The sequence below is a fragment of the Rhamphochromis sp. 'chilingali' genome, assembly GCF_963969265.1.
Source record: "Rhamphochromis sp. 'chilingali' genome assembly, chromosome: 2".
Lineage (NCBI taxonomy): Eukaryota > Metazoa > Chordata > Actinopteri > Cichliformes > Cichlidae > Rhamphochromis > Rhamphochromis sp. 'chilingali'.
The window spans coordinates 12,562,130-12,586,990 of NC_137930.1; the positions used below are offsets into that span (position 1 = coordinate 12,562,130).

General features: G+C 40.2%; 1 protein-coding gene across 1 annotated transcript; it reads right to left on the reverse strand.

Annotated features, from left to right (window-relative positions):
• Nucleotides 1-995: 995 nt before the first annotated feature.
• On the reverse strand, nt 996-23,831 carry pitpnb (phosphatidylinositol transfer protein, beta). Its single transcript, XM_080876312.1, has 12 exons — nt 23,708-23,831; nt 18,114-18,144; nt 17,018-17,163; nt 11,789-11,880; nt 11,133-11,140; nt 10,370-10,444; nt 9,892-9,975; nt 6,080-6,157; nt 5,878-5,982; nt 5,372-5,494; nt 5,079-5,165; nt 996-3,522 (listed from the first exon to the last, which is right to left on the reverse strand). The coding sequence occupies exons 1-11, from the start codon at nt 23,725-23,727 to the stop codon at nt 5,118-5,120; spliced, it is 810 nt and encodes a 269-aa protein (XP_080732438.1). The 5' UTR covers nt 23,728-23,831; the 3' UTR covers nt 996-3,522; nt 5,079-5,117.
• Between the last annotated feature and the right edge of the window lie 1,030 nt (nt 23,832-24,861).

Sequence of the window (24,861 nt, forward strand, 5' to 3'; positions counted from 1 at the left end):
ATAACTCTGCCAAATGATACATGCATGAAGCATATATATATTAACGTCAAAGTTTATGTTGGCTTTTGGCCCACAGCAGCAAACACTAACTATTATTTAAGACTATGATCATGTTTAATATAAGCATTCATCATTGAATGGAGAAAGGTTTCAGACGCCTTTTTCATTTTGTACAATTCTAAATTGGTGAACTTGCCAGTTTAGTCTAACAAAATGAAAAAAACAACCCTGAAATCTTTGCAATACATCTTATTTAACCATTTATAAGATGTCTTGATCATACACCATAGCAACTGTGACATCACCTTATTGTTAATGCCTGTTTTCCAAACTTCAATGCTAATCATCTTTTTTTAACCTGACTTGATGAGAGAGGTGGATTCCATATGGTAGAAACTTGTAAATGACAAGTTAGCCCTGCCCTAAACCTTGCTTTATCATCCTTTTTGACTCTAATGGGAACCAGAATTTACAAAATAAACAGTAAAACTTTAAACCAGCAACTGAGATCATAAATTGATCAAAAACGTTTGGTGATACAATCCAACACCAGAAAGGCTGTTTTCTGATAGACTTTATTCTACTGGACAGTTTTTTAATCAGTTACTCCCTGTAGGCCATTTCAGGTGTTTATGTTCTGGACTGGCTTACCCTTTTCAGGTCAACAATTTCCATCTTATCTTAAAGTCTATGTTCTTGATTGGCCAACTGAATTGATTAGATATGCAAAATCTATTGTATGGCAAGCTTAAAAAAAGCAAAATAAAAGGGAATATCATCCCCACAAATAAACACACAAATGATTCATAAACAGAACTGATTTGCTTATTTTTTTAAATTTATTAGATATTTTGTTATGTTCCATTGTCTAGACCTTCTGTCACAGCTTGGACGCTGCAGGAAAAAAGAACTAATTTTTATTACATTCACTACTAATTCCCCTGAATTTTGCCTTATCAGAAAAGAAAAGACTGAATACACTGTGAATCTTTGTCTTTCAAAACAAACAAAAAGAAAACAGAGGGAAAAAAAACAACAGTAGATTTTGCAGATGCTTTTTCATGATTACAATAAAGAAAACAGTATTTTTGACTCCGTCTGTTCCCTAAGCTTCTATCCCTCCCCTCACAGTCATACCTGGCATCACTGGTAATGCTACAAAAGGCAACTCCCGTCATCAAACTCAGGCTTTTCACTCCTCGTCATATAATTCAGAGGTCAAGCTGAATGGAGCTGGATTTTGGGAGAGGCCACTTCCTTCTTGTGTGATGCAATTCAAGAGTTTCTTAAAAGCATCAAGAGATCAAACCGAGAGAAAAAAAACCTAAAGAAAAAAAAAAAAAGAGCATGCAAATTAGCTGTTTTGTTAAACCTATTTGTCCTCGTACTGGTGATATAACAGGTCCATGTCATGTTTGTACAGGTGTGAAACATGTCAGTGCTCCCGGAGTTATTAACATCCTGTAAAATCTATCCCTTTATCTGTGTAGCTGTACATTCATAAGCATGGATGAGGTACAGTTCAAGACGTGAACAGTTTGCTCTGCTTTAGCAGCATGCTATCCACAAAGCTGTTATGTGCTCCACTGACATTCCAACTTCCTTAGAGTTACTTGTAGCAATACAGTATTAAATGATAAACCTGACAATGCTGATGAGCGCTTTATCTGTAAAATCGGGCCTTTTATAAAGTACACTTAAAGGCTCTCTTTTACCTGTTAAACAGAAACACACAGAGATAGGTTCTATCAAAACCTACAAATTCTGAGACACACACACACACACACACACACACACACACACACACACACACACACACACACACACACACACACACACACACACACACACACCTGATCAAAAGCCTTAACCAAACTACGTCATCATAAAAAACATCCTAAATATTTTACATTGAGCCTGACCTGATCTGTGTTAACTTCAATATATATATAAAAAAACTCAGCCCGTGCTGTGATACACTGCTCTAACCTCAAGTCCATGCAGCCAGAAAAAAGAGTTTGTGACAGAGGGAAGTGATCAACACATTTTCTAGATGAGGCTCTGACTAGCTCACTGCAAGAGTCAAATTTGCAGTGCGACCTCATACTATACTACCTTCTTGTAGTTAGTTAACTTAGGTGAAAAGCTTTAGAAAAAAAAAAAAAGTAATTGTGTGTGTGGGTGGACAAACAAAAAAACTAAGCTAATCCACATCTGTAACAAACATGGCAGATCTGCCTGGACCCATTTGTTCTGTCAGTAGAGTGGAAACAGTAGTTTGAGAAAGATATTTAAAAAAAAAAAAAAAACTACCTTGATTCATGCACGCAGCAGTGCACAGACTCTCATCCTCATTTAAATCTAAAACAGAAAATTTAAAAAAAACCAAGAAGAAGCTTTTGGGGAGGTTTGACGGTCCTCCAGTTAAAGCCCTAGCCAAGGAGAAAGGCCATGCAGCGACAGCATGAGGCAAAGTTCAAGAGGCTGCTGGTGGTGTGAGAGCACTCAGAAGCCTTGATCTTATGCTGAATGTTAACCATCTCAGTCCCCAGACTGACAGTTTTAAGAGTGAAGGCAGTTAAAAACACAAACAAGCACACAGATGCGTACGCCAACACAGAGGTGTAAAGTACATACTCTCGTGGAGGGTACTGACTTGCCCTCTAAACAACACACACAACACGCACTGCAGTGGCTGTAGACATGCAGCGACAGTTTAAAAGTGAGGAGTTGCTGTTGTCCACATGCACTTGTGTCGAAGAAAGGGGTGGGCAAAAATAAATTACCCATCATGCATGAGCATCATCTTTGCTTTTAAACCATAAAAAAATAGGCATGGATCTGCCTGAGAATTCAAAATAAAGAAGAAAAAAAAGGCCAGACATAGTGGGCCAGTGGAACAAGGGCAGAGAACCGAGAAAAACCTTTTACCAGGACAAGTATATCGACAATACTGAGGGGAGAGACGAGGTTTAAAGTAGAGACAGACAGTTATAATACAAGGAGAACGTGGTGAATTCAATTGTCTGATACCTGCTTCAATCATCTCATAGAAATTTGTGTGGGAACGTGTAGCTAAAAACATTCTAATGAATTTAAAAGGCTTGACTTTGTGAGTCACCATTTACACACCTGGATAAAAACAAAGCCCATTGGAATAATCAACTAACAATTACATATCAGGCAATTTACGATCTGTGCAAAGTTTTTTTTTCTTTTTATATGAATGCAAAACCTTTTTTTTTTGTTTTGTTCTTTTTTTGATTTTTTTTTTTTTTTTTTTTCTTCTCTGAGTGAACAGGAGGCTTGTGACTGGGGGTAGGATCTGTACAGTACTGTTAACCAATCATTTCAAACCCCCCAATGAATCATGTGAGACAGGAAGCGAAGAGGCGACAATCAGGGCCATTTCCTCAGCGTGGTGGACATGTCTCTGATGACATCATCGTGACAGGGTTTGGTTGATTTGCCTCACTGCTCATGAGCAGCACTGGTGCCTCGAATCTGACCTGTTTTACGCAGCTGAATGAAAAAGAAAAGGCAGTAGTCAGCTTGTGTGTTGAATGTGTGGAAAAAGTCAAGTGATGCTTAAACTTTTTTTTAAACAACGTTTTTTTTTTTTTTAAACACAGATAACATTAAAAATAAACATTTTGCCCCACTTTAGTTCACATATTTTAGTTCAATGTACACAAACTAGACCTAAATGAGAGGCAGAAAACTGACATATGGCTAAGCCAAACACAAAAGAATTCTCTTTGCCAAACTGTTGATGTTTTAAGTCTGTTAGTAAAGAGCAATGTGCATGCAGCCGACTTCCAAAAATCAAAGAAAAAAAAACAACAATAAGCATCACAAACACAAAACATGAGGAGGAAAAATGAAAGTGCCTGACGTGAAGGTATGGGAGCTGAAAGAAAATCTTAAAATGTGAGCGAAAATGACAAACAGTAGCAGGCAGGAGGGGGAAAATGAAAATGATCACAATCCTATTCCTTATCTTATCATTGAAGGTTTTTACATACAATGTTTAAAATGTATTGGTCATAGATATTGAGAAGAATCTCTGTCTTACATGAATTTGTTGCAAACCCTCTTTTACTTATAACTTTCACTTATTACCTTTCGTTACCCCCATTCACAGAGGTTCAAATTATATTGCATTACATTCAGAGACATAACTACTTGTATAGTAGGTGTGTCAATTTCAACAGAAATATGTGTTAAAAATACATCCCACCCACTAACACATTACAAAATATGCCAAATAATTAGATTAAAGTGTTTAAAATATGAATATTTGATTAAAAAAAGATTAAATTCAATTCAATCTGAAAAACTGCCTAAGAGAGGACTGTAAATCTGTCTTTGTGGAGTTGGCTTGTGAACACTCTGCCATCATTACCACGCGGTTGCTGTTAAATTATTTCAGACCTAATTACACTCCCATTGGGTCTAAGTATTTGAGAGTTTTATTTTGAAGAAAAACTACAACCATTAAGCTAGCTAATATATGTAATTAGGCTGCTGTTATTAAGTGTCATAAAACATAAAATTACTGAATAGAAGAAAAACCCTCAAACATTATTAATATGTTTTGCCTTTTTTCAGCTGACAGCAGCCTACTTATATTCCATAATTACAACATGCTCTTTCTCTGCGAGGGACATATCCATCTACCTGATATAGCTGGCTTTACCAGGTAGGTGGATATGTCCCTCAGAGGTACCTACTGCCCCTGGTAGTGCTGCTGAATATAATTAAGAATCCTCATCGACAGCCTTAACGCTCATTCTAGTTTTGATTGTCATGAATACAAAAAAATAATTAAGAACTGAAATCCACACATTTAAAGAAATAAAAATAAAAATAGGAAATAAAGGAGATAAAGGAGATAAAGGGATAAAAGGAGAGGAAGGTCAGAATGAAAAAAATGACACTGGGATATAAAGTGTAAGAGACAAGAGAACACTGGTTGGTTCCAGATATAGGTTAAAAACAGCAGGACGACAACAGCCTGAAGCCATGGAGTGGAGACTGATCCATGCAGTGTAACCATCACTCATGATGAAACTTACTCAGCCTGCCTCTAGTGTCAGACCTACAGCAACGGGGTTCTACTCATCTGTGGCACAGGTGCCTCGAACATCTCCTTTCTGACGCATCTAATGTGAAATTCAGGAGCAAAAGGGTTAAATCGCGAACACGAATCATGTTGTGTCTTCTCCAACAGCCCGGTCAAATATTTCAAACCATTACCACAGATTTCCAAACATTTCTAAATATGGAGACAACTGTATGTCATTTCAACTTTAAACTACCCCGAGACAAGGACAGTTATTTCAGATTGGATTCTGTTTGAGTTAATTACCTCCTCAAGCTCTTTTTGAGTCTCCTCTTCCATCCGCCTGATGTCCTCCATGGTCAAACCCACCCATTTGTCAATCCAACAGAACAACTGGCGGTGGAAGTTGGTGAAAATACGCTTTTCTTGCTGTGGAAAACAGACAGACATTTAAATGGAAAAAAAAAAGAATACCATAAAGGTTGTACAGCAGCTGAAATAAAGACAGATTTTCCAAAATACAGAAGTGCTTTAGTGACCAACAGCAAGAAAGATTTGTTTCCTTCATGTCTTTATGTCACATTCATCACACTTGTGTAAAACACAAGCCACACTCAACTCTAGCATGCAAAGACAGGACATAAATTGAAAAGCTTATCATGATAATAAAAACACTAAAAAAGTTAAATGTTTTTTTTTTTAAAAAGAAAGAAAGAAAGAAAAAGAAAGTAGTGTACCTCAGTGACCTTAAAATACTTAAAGACTATATAAGACTTCTCCTTTATCTGATGAGAGAGGAGAGCATATGTTACCCTGTGGATGAAGTTTTCCACTTTGGTCTGCAGACCCCACCATTTGAACTTGACAGTGACCAGTTTGTATGCACACATGTAAGGACAATCTGCCTTCAGCTCACTCTGCAAAGAGCACACAGGAAAAGCATAAATAAAGACAGGATTAGGATTAAGAAACAAAGGACAAAAATGAGCAAGATTCTGTGTCCATGTCTGGTACCTTCCATTCAGGGCCTAAAGGTCCTCTGTCTGTTTTGGCTGAGTGAAAAAGCGCAGGGTCTTCTTCTGGCTTATAGTCCTGCAGGAGAGTCAAAGGAAAAGAAATCTTTAAATGTTGCAGAACATCAACTTGTCTGCTGCAGGAGCACAGAGAAGGCACGATTCTTTGAAGACTGCAGATACTACACAGACTAGAGCCCAACGATTTTTCGGACCAATGTGATATTTGGCGATTAAAAATCTGATATCCCTGAAATTACTTCTTTACCCTCTACCAAACGTTGCTAGCTGGTTGTTCTGTTTGTGGTGTCCCAAATGTGTTGTCAACAAAGAAGATGCAGAGTCCCATCTAGTGGATAAACTATGGAATATCAACACTGAGTATTAAAGGGTGCTGTTCCTGTCTCTTTTTTACATTTTTAATTTTCATTTCTTGGTCATAAATCCAGACACAAATATATCAGTTAAACTGCCAATATAGGCCGCTATATCACCCTGCCAATATATCAACACTGACGAAGAGCAACAATCTCTCTCTCTCTGTTACATGCCCTAAATCTTGCTGTCTCAGTCACACTGAATCCAGCCTACCCTTTCAGCAGAGTTCAGGATGGCCTGTAACACTGAAGAAGAGCAAGAACGTATCTCTGTTACATGCCCTAAATCCTGAGCTCAAGGTTTACTGTGCTGTTTTAATCCATTAGCTTTGTTGGGAAAGTGTGGCGAATAGCTGGAGCAGATGGACATTTAGATTAAGCCTTGACCTCCACACTGATCCACTTAAGTCATTACTTTACAGGAGTCAGTATAAGAAACACTGGGACAATCGAGACCCACCTCAATGACAATACCTTAATACCACCTTTAAAATTTTCAACCAGAAGTACAATGATTTATGTTCTAACTGATGGCCCAATGGATTACTGAGCTGCTCCAAAAGACAGATTTATAGTTTATTTAATAACACAAACTATAAGGGCATTCCTTTCAAGTCAGACGGTGACAAAATGTTAAATTGACAGAAGCAAAAGACATAGCTCATAGTCACACAAAAGACAAATGAATAGATTATGCAGGGAGAAAATAATAAAACCATCTGCTGGGATACTGTGATAGCAGAATTAGGAATTTTAACAGGAACATTTTAAGCTGGACATACACTGCGATTTTTTCAGTCGCGTTATTCAGCTTCTACTCAAACTGCACGATTGACTCGCAGGGGTTAGACAGACACTGTGCGTCCATAACATGGAGGTTATAACAGAAAATCTGTCGCTCGCTCTCCCTTTTTCTCCCTCTGTCTTTCACGCACACAGACATGCACACCGCCACCATCAACTTTGCTAAATTGCTAATGAAAAACATTGATCAGGCAGCTGTGATTGAGCAGCAATGTCCATCCACGGTCGTTGTGGTCATGATAATTTTGTGAGGCCACGTTGACAGTGTTAAAAGTAACCTAGTCAGTTTTGAAGATTAACAATGGCTAACACTGAGCAGTGCTGGTTTTCTAACACTGGAATATTTCTAACATTTTGAGTTATTTTCCAGTGTTAGAAAATCAGCACTGCTCAGTGTTAGCCATTGTTAATCTGCAAAACTGACTAGGTTACTTTTAAACATATAACACTGTCAAAAGTGTTAATTTAACACTCAACAGTGTTGTATTTAACACTCAGAGGTGTGGACCCATATAGACACTCTCTAGTGTTAATTTAACACTGGAGATTTTGCTGTGTACAAAGCTCTGTGTAGCTTTGAACATAATTTGACTCTTCTCCTGCACAAAATGAATCAAGCGAGCACAATTTACTCCAAATCAGTTACTCCAAATGTTATCAGATAACAGATGACAGAGCAAAAACAAGATATTTTGGTACTTATTCTTTCAGTTGTTTTCAGTGCTAATGACAGAGGTTAGTATGTATGCAGGAATGAATATAAAACCATATGCTTGACTGTGTTTTTGCACTTTTGGACATATAAACTTGTCTTTAATGTGTGATTTTATTCAATAAAATTCAAGTTATTTATAAAGTGCCAATCCACAACAGTGGTTGCCTCCAGGTGTTCAAACTGTAAAGCACTTTCTCAAATGTTATTACTATTGTTATTATTCAAGTTTATGAAAATATAATGGCAAAATGCAACAATCCTGTAAGTAGGGCTGGGCCATATTATACTGTTCATGGTAATACCAGTATAATGTTAGGCAATGATAAGAAAATGAAATATCGCGATAGAATATGGATAAAACACGTATGCGCAGAGCCTTTGTTTTCATACACACATGGTGGAAAAAGCATGACGGCGACAGAGAATGAGAAGGGCAAAAGCAAATCGTTGAATGAAACAGATGAAACAGAATTGGTTTGTAAAAATGGTGCAACTTTGGTTTTTGTCCGGCGCTCAAAAATCTGTTTAAAAAATGTTTTAGTGCGACTTTGGTAAGCTGTGACGCTGCACTGCTTGATGGATTGTCGGAGCATTACGGCTACCGTAGTGAGGAGCCTCGCGGAGTGATACGAACTGTACTTCAACATAATATTATCGTATTGTGTGTGTATAACTAAATTGTGTGAGTAAAGTTAGACTTATCTGACTGTTTTTTACTGCAGTTTCATGTTCCAAACCACCTCTTTTTGTGGAGTTGTAAAGTATTTTGTCTTGCATCAATTATATCGTCAAGTTATATCGTTATCGCAAATTTTCAAATATATATCTCGTGATAAACTTTTTTGGTCATATTGCCTTGCCCTACCTGTAAGTAAGGAAATCCTGCACAAAGTCATTTATCTGGTGAGCTGATCATCACAACACAGAGCATGTGATAATCAAATTAATGTTATCATGGTGATCCAGCCAGGTAAAAAGAGAACCACCTTTGTGACACTAAAAAGTTTGGTACCTGGCAAACCAACTAATCTATCTTCATAGTACAGCCCTCAGGTAATATAGTCCTGTTTGTGCTCTTGGTGATCCTTACATTTGATTTTGTTGTAGACATAGACAGGCTAAAGAACTTATTTTTGTAGTGAAGTGAAACTGAGTATTGATGGACACCTAATGGACCTACTCTCCTGTGATGGGTCCCTTTCAGATATCCTTTGAAAGCAATCAGCATTCAAACTATGCAGAGTCTATCACTCTGTTGCCTTCTCTCGAAGGTCCATACACGAAAGCATCTCATAGCCCCTGTGTAGGTTAAATTCCCACAGTCCTACTTTCTGTGGAGGTGGAGAGCACATGGACAATAATGTGGAAAAAAAAACAGCCTTAAGGCTGAAAACAAATTAATTCAAAGCTTTGTAAATTAGATATGGACTGGTACTGCTTTTATACTCAAAGACTTGTAAGAACACTCAAAGAGCTTTTTACAAGTCTCATTCACCCAATCACACACACATCCATATAAGTGATTTTTATTCTTTAGTCAAGCACTCTTCTAACATGTACAAACAGTCACACTAAAATGGATACATACAGGCAAACTCTGAATTCAGCATTTTGCCCAAAGATACTTTGACATGCAGACTAGAGTAGCCAGGGATCAAGCCCCTAACCTTCTGACCCACTCAAACTCCTGAGGCACAGCTGCTTTACCTGCATAAGCAACTGTAAATACATAATTTTCTAGTTAAAAAAACAAAACAAAACAAAAAAACCCCATAAAGCCCTCACTTTTTTTTTTAAGAAATGTGTTCCAGCAAAAATATTGTCCCGTATTCAGGTCTATTAAACTTTTTTTTTTAACTTCTTAATCTGTGGCTTATAGGAGATCTTCATTAAACATCATCCATAATCAAGACTCACCCCTGGGGCCACTTCTTCTTTGTTTGCAATATCTATGGGTACGACTTCGACAGTCCTCCACGTCTGCTCATCCAGTTCATGGACCTGCATAAAGAAAACAAAGTGGAAACATTTCAGTGCAAAACAGGGAGAAAAAGAGGCATTTGTTTTTCATTCAAATTTGTTGAGTCTAAATCAAATCACATGCAAATTCAAAACTGCCGTGTAAACTCTAACTTGGACCCTTCTATCATGCAAGTGTATGACAGAAAGATTTATCAACATAAGGCTGGCCAGCCTGTGTTTTGTGGCTTTTAAATAGGAGCCTGTATCTCAACATAGGGACATAAAAATCATGGACATTTCTCAGGTGTCTAAACATTTACTTCAACCCGCACTATCCAGCATTTCTCAATATTATATAGATTTTCCTTCCCCCTCTCATTTGACAGAATTTCAATGCACTTCTGGGATACCCCCAGCATTCCTTTTCACTTACATTTTCTACTGTTCCCATGTCAGGTTTGTGCCAGGTCTCGATCTTAATCATGAAGTCATCCTTCATGTACTCATTCTGAAAAGTAGGAGACAAATAACATTCTTTATTTGTTGAAGTGAAGCAATGACAAGCTGTCACTCAGAAGTCAGGCAGGTCCCCTACACTGACAGTTACAGCTGATCTTGGCTGGTACCAACAACACTATGAATGGAAGGTTGTGAGACGTAAAACCTGCAGCTAAATCCAATTAACCAATCAGACTAAAGCAACACTGGTGATGCTATACCACTCAGCTCTGGTCTATTTTTAATATTAGTAACGCTAGTTAACTTGCCAGTAATGTAAAGCAATAGTGGGCTCTGAACTTCAAACATCAAAAGGACAGAGAAGCAAATATCAAGGAACAGAGAGTGGATCAAATATTTGTGGCATATGCTGATGAGCATTTGTTGCATACATAAAGTAATATCTGTTTACTTTATGCAAATGCAAACTGGCCTTATAAAAATTAAACAAATATGTCAATGAAAATTGTAGATTAAGTTTTATGTTAAAGGATTTGAAGCAGGTAGTGGAAGATGTCACATCAAACTCAACTTTGTGGAAGTTTCCTGGCATAAAAATGAGCTGTGATCATCTAACTTGGTGTTAGACCCCTCCTGTCCTAGAGGACATGGAATGGCTAATGGGTGGATTTTCTGGTGGGACTAGGCCTTTAACAACAACAAAAAAAACCTCCAAAAAGAGGTAATGAGTAACTCACCGTCACAACTGCAGAGTAAAAAGGAAAAGAGAAAAAAAAAGAGCATCAGTATCAAATAATTAACAAAAAACTGTACATTTTTAGTATTATTTGAAATGCATTTATAAAATGCCTATTTCTGTAGTGGCTAAGTGCACTATCAAAACTATTAAATAATAACAAGTCTAAGTTTCTTCTGTGCAAACAATTTATTTGCCAAGTATTTTGTAGTAAATAATAGAGGAATACGAGGCTCTTGTTCTATGGATCTCTCAAATTTCCCTGTCTCGGACTGCAGCTGGTAGTCCTTCTTCCTCAGCCTCGATGAGTTGGTCATAGCAGCGCATGAATCAGCCTTCCACCTGCTGCAAGTTCTGGTTAGAGTGATTCTCCCACTTGCAGTGGATCTCTGAATCAAAAGGTCTACTGTTGTCAGCTGCAGTCCAGGATGGTGAAATACTGGGGAAAACATCTGAATCATACAGAGGACTTCCACAATTGCAGCCTGGCTGGCAAGCCAGCTGGTAGGGAAACATGAGACAGGAAGGGCTGTGGGTAACTGGTCACTAGCATCTACTAGTGAATCAATTGCATATTTCCTCACTGACAAATTACTTGCCATAATTTTATCATTAATGCAATTCAAATAACACAAGCACACTTCTGCGTGTACTTACTAGTGCGACAGTATGGGTAGGCATTCCAAGCCTTTTCGTGAAAAACTAATGCTCCTTCTGGTGCAATCATCTTCACGTAACCCGGGACTTTACTGTTATGAAAGAGAAAATTAGACAATACTTATACTTTCCAACTTGTGTCTTTCAAAGGCCATAAAACATTGTAACAGGGAGCCGACTGCGCTCTTTAAAACTAATAATAACTCTGTTTGTAAATGGCTATTATCTGAAATATTTAATCAATTCTAATGCTGTACATGTCTAGAGCTCTTACCCAAACCCATTTCCCGTAATCACATAATCACAAAGACCATACAATATACATACGGTGGACAAAATAAGTTTAAACATCTGACATAAAGCCTGAAACTTTATGCACATTTTATCTATTTTCAGTTGAGGGACTAGACTTTTCATTTAAACTAAGGGAAAAAAAACAGTCCCCTAAATGCATCACTTGCAGCGCGAAAGTAATTAACACATATACATCTAGTCTTAGACTATTAAAGTGATAAAAAATTGTAACTTTTTGACCAGCTCTCACGTTCCCTTTCAGTCGATTCACTTGGTACAACACATAAGTATTGGATATCACACCCTCGCGTGTCCTGGCTGAAGAAACTTTTATTCACACCTTTAAGGCAGATGACGTGTGATGACACACGCACGGCCCCGCCTGCACATATAGCCGCTTTCATCACAGTCATCCCTCAGTTCTTACGCTCTTCACCTCGCTGAGAACACCTCTGCTGAGTTGGTCTAGCTAGCTGCTGCTAGTTAGCGCCGTTGTCTGCCGACTTGAACTTAGCTTAACTGCCCCTGTTGGTGTTAGCCTCCAGTGCGCAGTTGGTGTGTAGGCTGCCCGCAGAGCGCTAATTTCGAGTTTTTCCTGTACAGCGTTTGGCTTTGCGGTTTGGAATAGACTCCTAACCGAAGCGAGCAAAGCAGAAATCTTCTGTTCGCCCCTGTCCTCAGGGGTGTGGTTTCTCTTTGCACAAAAGTGACCAGCACGATGCCTGCCCTGTCTGCCTGGCGATCGTCAACGCTAGGAGACCGTTGATGGAGCCCAAAGCCTGTGGGTTTTGTCGACGCTCGACCCCGGAAAGACAGGTGACGTTTGTGGAAAATGTGCTGGGAGGGACGGCTGTCGCACGGCATGACCTTTTCCTTTTTGAGTCTGGAGCCCTGGCTTCATCAGAGTCCGAAGACGAGGATTATCCGGTCGATGTCCCCGCAATTAGCTGGGCTGACCACATGGAATACGGTGATGGGTTAGCTGATGATGAGCTGGAACCATGCAGGAAGACGATGGCGTGCTGGACATCGGCCTGGACATCGATGGTTTGTCAGAGGATGAGCAGGAGTGTTCACTGTTGTCCCAATATGCCGCCGCTGCTGCGCCGGTCGGGAACGATGACACTTCTCTTTTTTTCCCCTGTTTCGCCGTGCTTCTGAAAAGCTGCAATTGGACTGGCCCTCTCCTCCGACAGCTCAGAAGCCGTTCAATTGGCAGGCTTTTTCCTCCCTCCGGAGCCCGCAACGACCAAAACCCGCCTTCCCATGTTCCCATACTTTGTCTGCCAGCTAACGGCATCATGGGACAAACCTCTGTCTACCTGCGTGTGATGACAGGTAGACAGAGGTTTGTCCCACTATGGACAGTGCATGGAGGGCGACGGCACCAAGGAGACTGGCTTAGCTAACCCACCCCTTATGGAGCCATCACCATGCTCCAGACGTACCAGGTGATGTGCCTGGTTCCTGGTGACAGCACCGCTGGCACCTCTTCTTAACAAGGTCAGAGTTGCCATGGATTACACCCTCTGCACTGTGCAGTGCTTTCCCTGGGCAGACGGATGGCATCGACAGTAGTGGCGCAGAGGCACCTGTGGCTGACCCTCTCTGACGTCCCGGATAGGGACAGAGCTGTATATCTGGACGCACCAGTGTCTGCGGCTAGGTTATTCGGACATTCACTTGAAGCCATTCAGGCTAGACTCGACTGAAGCAGACAGAAGCTCTGCGCAACATCATCATTAGGCGAAGTCCAAGCCCGCAGCTAGCTCTCACAGGCCCACCGCTCCTCTGCCGACTGGCAAGAGACCGGTGCCCACTGCTGTAGTGGGTGTGCCGCCAGCGGGGGCACATCCTCCAGCCCGAGCTCCACGCCAGTTGGCCTAGACCAAAGGCCCACCCTCGGACCCCCGGCAGGACCTGACGCCCAGGAGGAAGAAGCCTCAGCCCTCCTAGTTGTGGTTTCGAGGGGTCTAGGGGCAGGAAGACGCTGCTCTTACCCCTCTGTTGCCGCCCAAGAGGTGCCACTTAAGTTCTGTTCAGGTTGTCAGCCCCAGAAGGCGCTGCACTTTCCTAACACTGTCTCCCAAGCACAACGCCCTGCACACAAAATGCCTCAAGTTGTAAATGTTCAGGTGACCACATCAAGTGTTCCACCTGTTTTTCATTGTTGTGCCCCAGGAAAGGTGCCTCCAACAAAATGGATGAATGTACATGTTCCCATATTACAATCAATAAAGAGTGTTGTTTATTCTCAAACAATCACAAATGCTCAGCCTGCAGGCAGAATGAGCCAGGTCAGCCAGATGGCTGCTCACTTGCCTCAGTGGTGGGCTTGCGCCCCTCTCAGTGAGTGCTGCGAACCGTTGCCATGGGTTACCGGTTGTAGTTCAGGGTCAAGCCGCCTCTTTTCCGGAGAGTCGTAAACACGACTGTCGGCACCGAAGCGGCCATGATACTTAGAGGAAATAAAGTTGTATTGCAGAAAAGAGCAAGACGAGTGGTCCCTACTTTGGAGACAGACAAAGGTTGGTACAGCCGTTATTTTGTTGTTCCGAAAAAAGGGGGAGGGCTTTGGCCCATCCTCAACCTGCGAGTCTTGAACACGTATCTACGAACGTACAAGTTCAAGATGCTAACACTCAGACAGCTCTTGAGTGCAGTTGGCCCAGGAAATTGGTTTGCAAGAATCGATCTAACAGATGCTTATTTTCATGTAGCTATACACCCGAAACACAGGCAGTTTCTGGGGTTTGCATTCAAGGGCGTAGCCCTACAAATACCTGGTGCTGTCGTTCGGGCTGTCACTCGTTCCTCGCACCTTTGCGAAATGTGCCGAGGCAGTGCTAGTGCCCCTCAAAGAGACAGGCATCCGCATCTTAGCCTACCTAGACGACTGGGCTCTCGTAGCTTGCTCCAGAGAGCAGGCAGAGACACAGCTGTCGCTGGTTCTGTCACACATTCAGACACTGGGGTTCTCTGTGAACTTTCAAAAGAGCTCGCTTATCCCAAGTCAGCAGATTTCTTTCCTTGGTTTGGAAATATGCTTGCTTTCCAGCCACGCATATTTGTCGGAGCACAAACTGGCCGCGTTTCATCACTGCCTCGCTCAGTTTCAGCTTGGACGCAGACTCCGTTTCCAGATATTACATTTGTTGGGCATGATGGCATCTATGATCGCCGTAGTGCCACTTGGACTGTTAAAGATGAGAGCGTTTCAACGCTGGACTCTCTCTCACCGCCTGTGTGCATCATGTCTCCTCCTAACTGCGTCTTGCATGCTAGCGCTCTGTCCTTGGAGGGAGCCCGGGCTGCTGCATCAGGGCTCTCGGATTGGGAGGGTGTTGTTTCGCAAGGTGGTGTCCACAGATGCTTCCCTAAGAGGGTGGGGAGCGCTGTACGAGGGTTGCATCAGTGAGAGGGATCTGGTCGACAGCCCAGTGCGAGCTGCACATCAACCACTTAGAGCTGTTAGCAGTGTTCTTAGCTCTCAAACATTTTCGTCCAGTCCTGGAGGGCCAGCATGTCTTAGTCAGGATGGACAATTCAACAGTGGTATCCTACATAAACAGGCAGGGGGGTACACGCTCTCTTCCCCTGTTGACGCTATCTCGCTCTCTGCTGTTATGGTGCAGTGTTCATTTTCTGTCTCTAAGAGCCACCCATGTTCCGGGCCACCGGAACCTTGGGCCGGACCTTCTCACAGGGGGGGGTGGGGGGGTGGGGGGGTGTCCTCTGGTGAGAGAATGGAGGTTACACCCTTTAATAGTAGCTCAGATTTGGGATCTATTTGGTAAGGCTCAAGTAGATCTTTTTGCCTCCAGGGTAAATACTCCCTGGCCCCTGTTCTTCTCCATAATGGACCATGATGCACCCTTGAGCATGGACACACTAGCGCACCAATAGCCACACGTGCTCCTGTATGCATTTCCCCCAGTGGAAATGATATCTCCAGTTCTAGAGAGAGTGCATCAGCAGTCTCTCTCTCTGTTGTAGTGGCCCCTTGGTGGACCACAAGGTCGTGGTATGCAGAGATAATCAGCCTGCTAGCAGCGAGTCCTTGGCAGCTTCCTCTCTGCAGGGACCTCCTCTCTCAGGCGGGAGGAGAAGTGGTTCATCTGCGCCAGGATCTGTGGCGTCTTCGTGCTTACCTGCTGAGAGGTTAAACTTGATTGCCAAGGGTTTGCCGCCTAGTGTGATAGCGACAATTCAGAACACTAGCGCCTCATCTACTAGAGGCTTGTATGCTTACAAATGGCGAGCCTTCGAGCAATGGTGCCAGGTCCGCCATACTCTCCCATTTCAGTGCTCTATTGTGGATGTTTTGATATTTCTGCAGGAGCTGCTGGATAAGGGCCTTTCATTTTCGACAATTAAGGTTTATTTAGCAGCTATATTTACTTGTCATATTGGCTTTGACGGGGTGACACCAGGTGTACATCCGCTTGCCATACATTTTCTGAAAGGAGTTCGCTGGCTGAGACCCGTGCTTAAGTCCAGTGTCCCTGCTTGGGACTTGTCTTTGGTGCTGGAGGCCCTTTGAAGCCCCACGTTTGAACCCATTGAGTCTGTGGATGTGAAATTTCTTTCATATAAGACTGCATTACTTCTCGCTTTGGATTCGGCAAAGCGAGTGGGTGACCTTCATGCACTGTCTGTGCATCCCTCCTGCACACAGTTCTCTCCTGATGGCCACATGGTCGTATTGCGTCCAAATGCTGCCTATTTTCCCAAGATCATGCCTGCATCTTATAGCTCAATGGAGTTGATGAAACCAGGAACAGACAAGAACTTTGCATATACAGAGCCTGTCAATCAAACAAATCATCCTTATTGAGTGTTTAAGTAATTAGGTCAGACTAATTGTCTCTTATAGAGGACCCTATAATTTCCCCTTCATTCCTCTACGAAAGAAAATTAATTTCAAAGCCTTGCCTTTTTAGATGATATATTTTATGTGTGTACTGTCCCTTCTCTCCATCCTTCTCATAGGGTTCATTCTTCAGCACTTCAATGCCTTCTCCTCCTCCTGTCTCATTTTTGCTGGCCTCAGCCACAGAGTACAGTTGCCCTACTTGATACTGCAAGAAATGGGAACACAAAGAAGACAGAGTGGAAATCAGCTTTGACTACAGTGAAAAATCCTTAGATTAACTGGAAGGATTGCGAAAGGCTTTGTGGGCCCTTGAAGCCTGTGAAGGCACATAAGTGCAAAGATGGAGTATCACTAACAGCAACTAGAACCAACATAGGAAGTAATTGTCTGTATTAATGTACATTAAAAAAGCAATGTTGGGCTGCACGTTCGTTTACAAGAGTCTAGCCACATTTTAAACAGCATTTCAGTCACTGAGTTGTACACTTAAAGGTTTTAAACACATTTTTACAAGCCCATCAATAACATCTTTATATTTGTACATTTTATCTTTAAAAAACAAAAACAAAAAAACTTTGTCCCTTTATTTGGACTTGTATGCCTAATGAAGTCCACCATCCTGATATTAATGGTTATTTGACACAATGTGCTTCACAATACGAGCAGTAACAAACTAATAAAAAAGACCCAAACAGACTCATATAGAAAATCCTTCACTGTGTTGAGAAAAAAAACAACACAACAAAACAATTATTTCTTGTAGAATCCCAATAATAACCTCCATTAGAAGTGAAAGTTATTAAAGACTAAACAGAAGTCTAGTTTTGAGATTACACACACACAAAAAAAAAAAAGAGCATAAAAGCATCATTGCTGTTAAGTCAACAGCCAGAATGCAGTTCAAAAGGTTGAGTCTACACCCCAGTGTAACTCTGATCTCTGCAACACACAGCCTGTCCCAATAACATCAGTAGTCTCTAACAAAGGCTTTTTGTCTTAATATGAGGTTCAGACTAAAGCCAGCGTGGATGAACATTTTCTGTGTAAGACAAACACAATACTCCCTCTATTTTATCAAAATATAACAATAGCACAGTGAATTTAAATAATATGCCCATATATATTTTAAGAGAACATGTAGGCAATAATACTCACCTCTTCCACAGAGACTGGCAACACTACACGGCTGTAAGGAGGATATGACAGGAAAAGAAGAGAGAAACAAATAGGTTAAAGACATAAAAGATATGAATAAAATATGAATAAAATTCCATTTTTAAAATAGAACCAAGCTGATCAAATGTTAAGGATTAAACACTCTTTTGGATGGTTGTAAGGAGACAGATGCCACTGCCTAGAAACTTTTATGAAATGGTTCAACATTCCTAAAATTTTGCTTCTTTAAAAACATTTTTTTGCTATAAATGTTTACCAGTCTGAATGTTAACACGTCAGTGAGTAACTGAGTATAGTATATGGCTGTAGCTGAACTCCAATTACTAAGTAGCAATAGTTTTCTGATAAAATTATGAGCAAGCACTTGATAACAGTGTGAAGGAGGAACGTTGTTTCGAAGAAACAGGTCATCTGCTGCCAGAACCTCCGAGGTGAGGGGAAACAGATGCACCTAGCAGATGCAGCTATGGTCCGAATTTCAAAATCCTACGTTCACATATACAAGATTTTCAGAAAACGTGACAGAGAACTCTCAGTGACCTTAAGGTCGAGGTCACTGAGATTTTAACTTGTACAATATTTTTAGTAGATACACCTAGGGCTGTGCTATATGACCAAAATCTCATATCTCGATATAAGAATTCTATCGTCCCGATAACGATATAAATCACAAAAATGTAACATTTTCTGTAAATTCTGTGACTCTCGGGCAGCTCGACTTGCGGGAAGTGTTTCCAGCTGCGCGTCATGTAGCTGGAGTCGAGTGTTTTAACAGATGCATGAAACTATACATTTTTAGACATAAGTTGTAACGGCCGCCGTTTTCTTTGTGAGTATTTATTACACAGCATGCTTCGGGGAAAAGCTTGTTCTAACGTTTGACTCTAAGGTTTATTTTTTAGCACATGGCGTCTTTTTTTTACTTCTCATCCGTAAATAATCTGCTCTTTCCCGTGATTCAGTTTATTTTGAAAAGTCTCAACAGGATCTTGAGCTTTATTGTGAAAGGTTTATGTGGAACATAAACAAGCGGACACGCGATGGTGTTACCGTCGTTGTTGCTAACCACAACGCATAAAAACAGGTGCTTGTCCGTCCGTAGTGTGGTAATATTAAATATAAGAGAAAGAGAGAACTTTAAGAAATTTATATAGCCACTAGAGTGACCATCAAAACGATGAAAAAAAATATTGCCGTAAATAGTTTATTTTGCGACACCATGAAACAAACGATAGACGTTTTTATATCGTCATCCAATATATATCGTTATATCGAACAGCCCTAGATACACCTATAGTATCAATTTAAAACTCCTATGCCACTTTGTTCTCGAGTTATTGCATTCATAAACTTGGGTGTCTGTATTGACCGCCTGCCCAGCAGGTTGATGACAATAGATGGGGGTTAAAAGTGCAGCACAGAGAGACAATGATCAGGATAAAACACAAACTATTTCTCAAATCAAATCAAATCAAATCACTTTTATTGTCACATCTAATGACTCAAGTTGGCTTCAAGTTACAGGCTGTCACTTGATGAAATCTGCTGTAGTAGGCATTAAAAAAAACATCTCATATTTAATGACTTTTTCTATTGTTGTTGTTTTTTGGGGGGACTGGGGGTCATATGATTAATTTTGGGGTATGTGGGACCTAGAACCAATGAAAATGACATTTAACCCCATAGAAATTAATATCAAACAACAATGGCAGCATGCCAGGTTGCCTAGAAACTTGTACTAAAAAAAGAAACAAGAATTGGTTCCACAAGTTTGAATTTATTTTTGCATTTTCTCTAACCCACCCAGGATCAAAGAATACATACAGGCTCAAGTGCATACATACACCCACACCAATACTCGGTTAAATGTCCCTTAGCAAATTGGACCTTGGCCAAATGCTTTTGGTAGCCATCAACAAGTTTCTGGCTGGATATCTGGCCACTCTCAGAAATGGTTTCATTTAAATTAGTTTGTTTCATCCAGCTTTTAGGCATAGTTCACAAGTTAGGCATGAGGTTGGAGCTTGGACAGTCCATTCCAGAATCTTAATGAGCCATTTCTAAACAACTGCACATCAGTTTAACCTTCCTGTCGTGTTTGGGTCAACTGTACATGAGTATAAATTATTCAGATGTGTAACCACTTTCCCAAGTGGTTCAATAAATCAAAACTTGTGATCAAATATTCAGCCAATTTCATGCTAGATGCTTGTTAACGCCTACCAAAAACATCTTTCAAGGTGCAGTTGGCTAAGGGACATTTAATAAAATATTGAATGCATTAGTAAAAATCCAAAATAATTTCAAACTTCTGCAACCAGTTCCTGTTTTTTAAAGCCAATAAAAGATACATTCTGTACAATCATTTCATCTTAGCTAAAGAAGAGTTGTAAGAAATCATTAAACCCCCCAAATTACCATCAGATATTGTGTATCTATTAAGCTGTAATCCCCACTAAAATTGAAACTTAAATAGTTACCTTTTAAAAACTAGATTTGACAAACCTAATGTTTCAAGACAATTTAGTAGTAGTAGTTCTAGTGTTAACCTTAAACGTATTAAAATAAGAGCTACTAGACCTGAACTATTATATGCATATTGCAGCTTAATTACAAAATGAAGAAAACCACCAAACAGACAGTAACGAATTCTTTCTTGCTTAGATCTTCATGTCCTCATTAATAAAAAATACTCCTAGACTGGCAGAGTTAGCACCCCACCCTTTACCTAAACATCTACTGATTAATCAAGTGTGTGTTCTCTTGTGTACTCAATGTCTACTGTATATAAACACTACTGTGTGCTACACAATATTATACTTCAGAATATCTACATAATTTGCATAATGCATGCAATTTTCAAAGGTACAAAAAGTTGTGTCACTGGCAATCATTAAAGGTGACTTATTTGCTCATTTTCACCTAGTTTTTGTCAGTACATCAATAATCAATACATTACAACATATATTTAAATCTTCAGCATTTAGTGTCAAAGAACAATCATAACCCCAAACTGTATTTACATTGACTAATACTCACTATGTGTAAAAAATAATGGCAGCGAAAAGGTCTACACCAGCGGTGTCGAACTTCAGGCCTCGAGGTTTTAGATAGCACCCTGGGTCAACACACCTGAATCAAATGATTAGTTCATTACCAGGCCTCAGGAGAACTTCAAAACATGTTGAGGAGGTAATTTAGCAATTTAAATCAGCTGTGTTGGATCAAGGACACATCTAAAACCTGCAGGACACCGGCCCTCGAGGTCTGGAGTTCAACACCTGTGGTCTACACTGAAAATGACCTTCTTGGGTTAAAAAGGCCAAAGGCCAAACTGGCTTGTGAAGACATACTTGAATTTCAGACATCACAGACAAATGCAGTACAAGTACTCTGGTGCTCAGACACAACCTTTATTAAAGTTTGAATTATAAGCAGCTTTATTTGTTTCTCTTGCTACAACAAATAACAGTGTAAATTTATAGCTAAAATAATGAGTAAATGAATTGATTAGTTATAGAATGAATTAGTAATAGTCAGTTAAATATTCATGTAGAATCCCTTAAAATGTCAGGATTCTTAAATGTAATAATATGACTAAAAAAAATCAATTTCTACAGTGGTCCTACAGTGATACAACAGGCATCTTTTCATCCTAAGTGGAAATTCATTCTACCATTTTTTTCCCACAGTCTGAAAGCTCTGTATTCATATGCACATGCACATCCCTTAACTATCGCTTTGAAATTTCAGCAAATTGTATTTGCTGATCATCTATATATTTCAGCTGCTTCTCCAGTGCAACTGTCTGGCAATGTAGCTGCAGAAGGTAGTCCTTGCTCTGCTAACGAATAGAGGGCCTAACCAGATTCTTGAGCAAAGGAAGAACTGCTACATGTGCCGTTAAATCCAACATTGCACATTTTTCACAAAGTCAATTGAAATAACTGCACCAAAGCTGCTTTATAAATAGTATTATTTAGTACCGAAAATCGGTTGTACTAAGAAAGTAATTATGCCTGACATAAAAACATCATAATTAATGCTCATGTTCAACGTATACAATCACACACGTGGCAGTGGGCTAAACCAGCCCAGTGTAACATATCAAAATGTAAGGTCAGCCTTACAGCATTAATATTAGTCATCTGTGACTCAATTCTATCAAGTCTAACATCAAAAGTACCACACATTTACCAGTGGCAGTGGCTTACAGTTATTTTTTGCATCACACCAATTTTGCATGGGCTAAATGTTCAGTGTCATGAAAGGCTGAAAGACATTAAAGCTGTAAGGTTGTTTTGTTTTGTTTTAAACTAAAAATCTTAAATTATTTAAAATTGCATTATCCAGCAACAAAAAGAAAAGAAGATACATACTACAATCAGTTCAGAATTTTATAATACGTGATTAACCAGTAACAACACAAGCTTATGTTTAGGAATTTTTTTAATATATTGAGATATAAGCCATTAATGAAAGATTAATTTCAGTAACCAGTATATTTGTTTCTCCCTCCGTGAGACTACGTTAGTTGCTTTTAACCAACAATTTTTTATAGATATTAATAGTCCTGGCTCTGATACTGAAGTACTGTATGGAATCGAACCCATTCTGTGCTATCCCCTAACAACAGGTAGCCTCCCGTTATATGTAGGCTACACAGGTTAGCCACGCAGTGAATGCTAGATTTAATAAGAAAGAATGAAAACGTCCACTGCATAGTTTCAATCCACCCGATTGATGGGCAGAAATATTAAGAGTAATTGTTTTAACAATTACGCATCATTAATATAGTGTTCGTGTTAGCTGCCCAGTTTTAGAGGGTTAACTTTATACCACTAGCGCAACAAACTAACAGCAAAGTAGTTAGTCCTTCCATAACCCCATGCTAGCTTGTAGGCTATAGCTGACGTATGGTACGGGGGAGTACAGACAATAAACCCTGCATAACTATTTCCTAACAATAAGCTCTCTTCTGCTTTAACAATGAGTTGTACTAGCAGCTGATTGTGGACTTTTAAATAAACTCGGTTGTCAGAGAATTGCCATGCTAGCCGCTACAGCTAACTTAGCCAGCTAGCATAAATGGTAAATCCGACAGAAGGACCCTTAATCTCTCACTCACGGGACCAAAGCTTAACGTAACGGCATTTCAGAGATATAACACGCTGCTACATGGCTAGCTGCAGTCACGTTGGCAATACAGCAAACCGTCAAAGTAGTACTAACTCGCTGAATGTGCAAAAGGCTTATGTGTGAGCGGTGCAGCCTTTTTATGTAACTCGTTTTCATTAAGAAGCTAATTATCCCCTCTGCATCTACAACTCAGAAGCTAACTGTAGCTTGTACTAGCAACGCCTTAAAAAGACCGGTGGGTCCCGTTATCCACGTCCTGATCCAACCTGCTCAGAAGCTGGCTTTTTACAGACTACAGGAGCGTAAAATACAGCGAACGACAACGCTAAATGAAACACACATGCGTACTTCTCAATAATCAAATGTGGGACCGATCTGAATACCCCACTAAACGCACTAAAAAAAACATTTTTTAAAAACATTTTCACACTCACTATTCCTTGATGAGCACCATCTTCGTCACACGGGCTGCGGCTGCGCAGTGGTAATCGACACCCGATCAACAAGTCAGTTCCGCCCTCCGGGAAAAATCTGATTGGCTGAAACATCCACACCATTGTTCATGTAATACTGTACCTCTGTATTCCATTGAACACTATGTTAATGTATTTGTCATATACTACTATGATATGTTCAGTGATATTTATTATGGCGAAATATACATAAATACAACTCACTATTTGCCATGTTTTTGGAATAAAAAACTAACAGCAGAAACAAGTATAGTAATTAACAAACCACTGTTTGCTCTCAGGGTACTTAGTGGACAATTTGTTTTCCGTGATCTAAACTTTAAAACTTAATTTTGGTAGGTTTATATCACAATTAGGTTTGGTAGCTTTTGGTCCAGATCTAGAAAAATACTAACTGGCTTGGCTTGCACAGCACTTGGACCGATTTCACTTGGAATTTCCATAATATATTTTAATATGTACCTATATTTTAATACTCATACTTTTCTATAAATTCAAGACTTTTACTTCTAACAGTGTGATATAGCAAGTTTTTAAAAATAAGTAATTGATTGGGTGAACATCGATGCAAGAATATACATGCTGCCTGCTCTATGGCTTATCGTCAGACTAGAGGAACAGGGCGTTGTTTGAAACAGGGCGGATCGCTTGGAACGCCAGGCTAGCAGGTACTAAAAAAGTACCTGGTACCTATGAACTAATGGAAAACCCTGAAAACCATAGCGAACCATGCCGATTGGATCCCAGTAGGTACTAATCGAAAAAGGGGATCAAGGAAAAGGTGTAAGCCCTGATCGCACCAGTCTCAGGGTCCTTTAAGTCCTGTGCTGTTTAGCAGTCAGCCATTCTGCAGTATCTCTTTAGTCTGAATCTGCTCCAGGAAAAGGTACCGATGGTAAGGAAGACATCATGTTTAGTGCTGGTTCCAAAGAAAGCCACCTCTTCTGGCCTTAATGACTTCAGCCCAGTTGCCTTGTCGTCATGTTATGAAGGTGTTGGAGAGACTGATTCTTGCTCAGCTTAGCTTGCAGGTGAAACATCTTTCAGGTGGGGGTGGATGATTCTGTTATCTACCTGTTGCAGCATGCTTACCTGGATAGTACTGGTTGAACTGT

Excerpts from the sequence above, each read along its gene's own strand:
- pitpnb (XM_080876312.1), bottom strand. The coding sequence starts at position 23,727 with ATGGTGCTCATCAAGGAATA. Across the intron at positions 17,164-18,113 it reads TGCCAGTCTCTGTGGAAGAG|TATCAAGTAGGGCAACTGTA; the intron begins GTGAGTATTATT and ends CATTTCTTGCAG. Across the intron at positions 5,983-6,079 it reads CTTTAGGCCCTGAATGGAAG|AGTGAGCTGAAGGCAGATTG; the intron begins GTACCAGACATG and ends TGCTCTTTGCAG.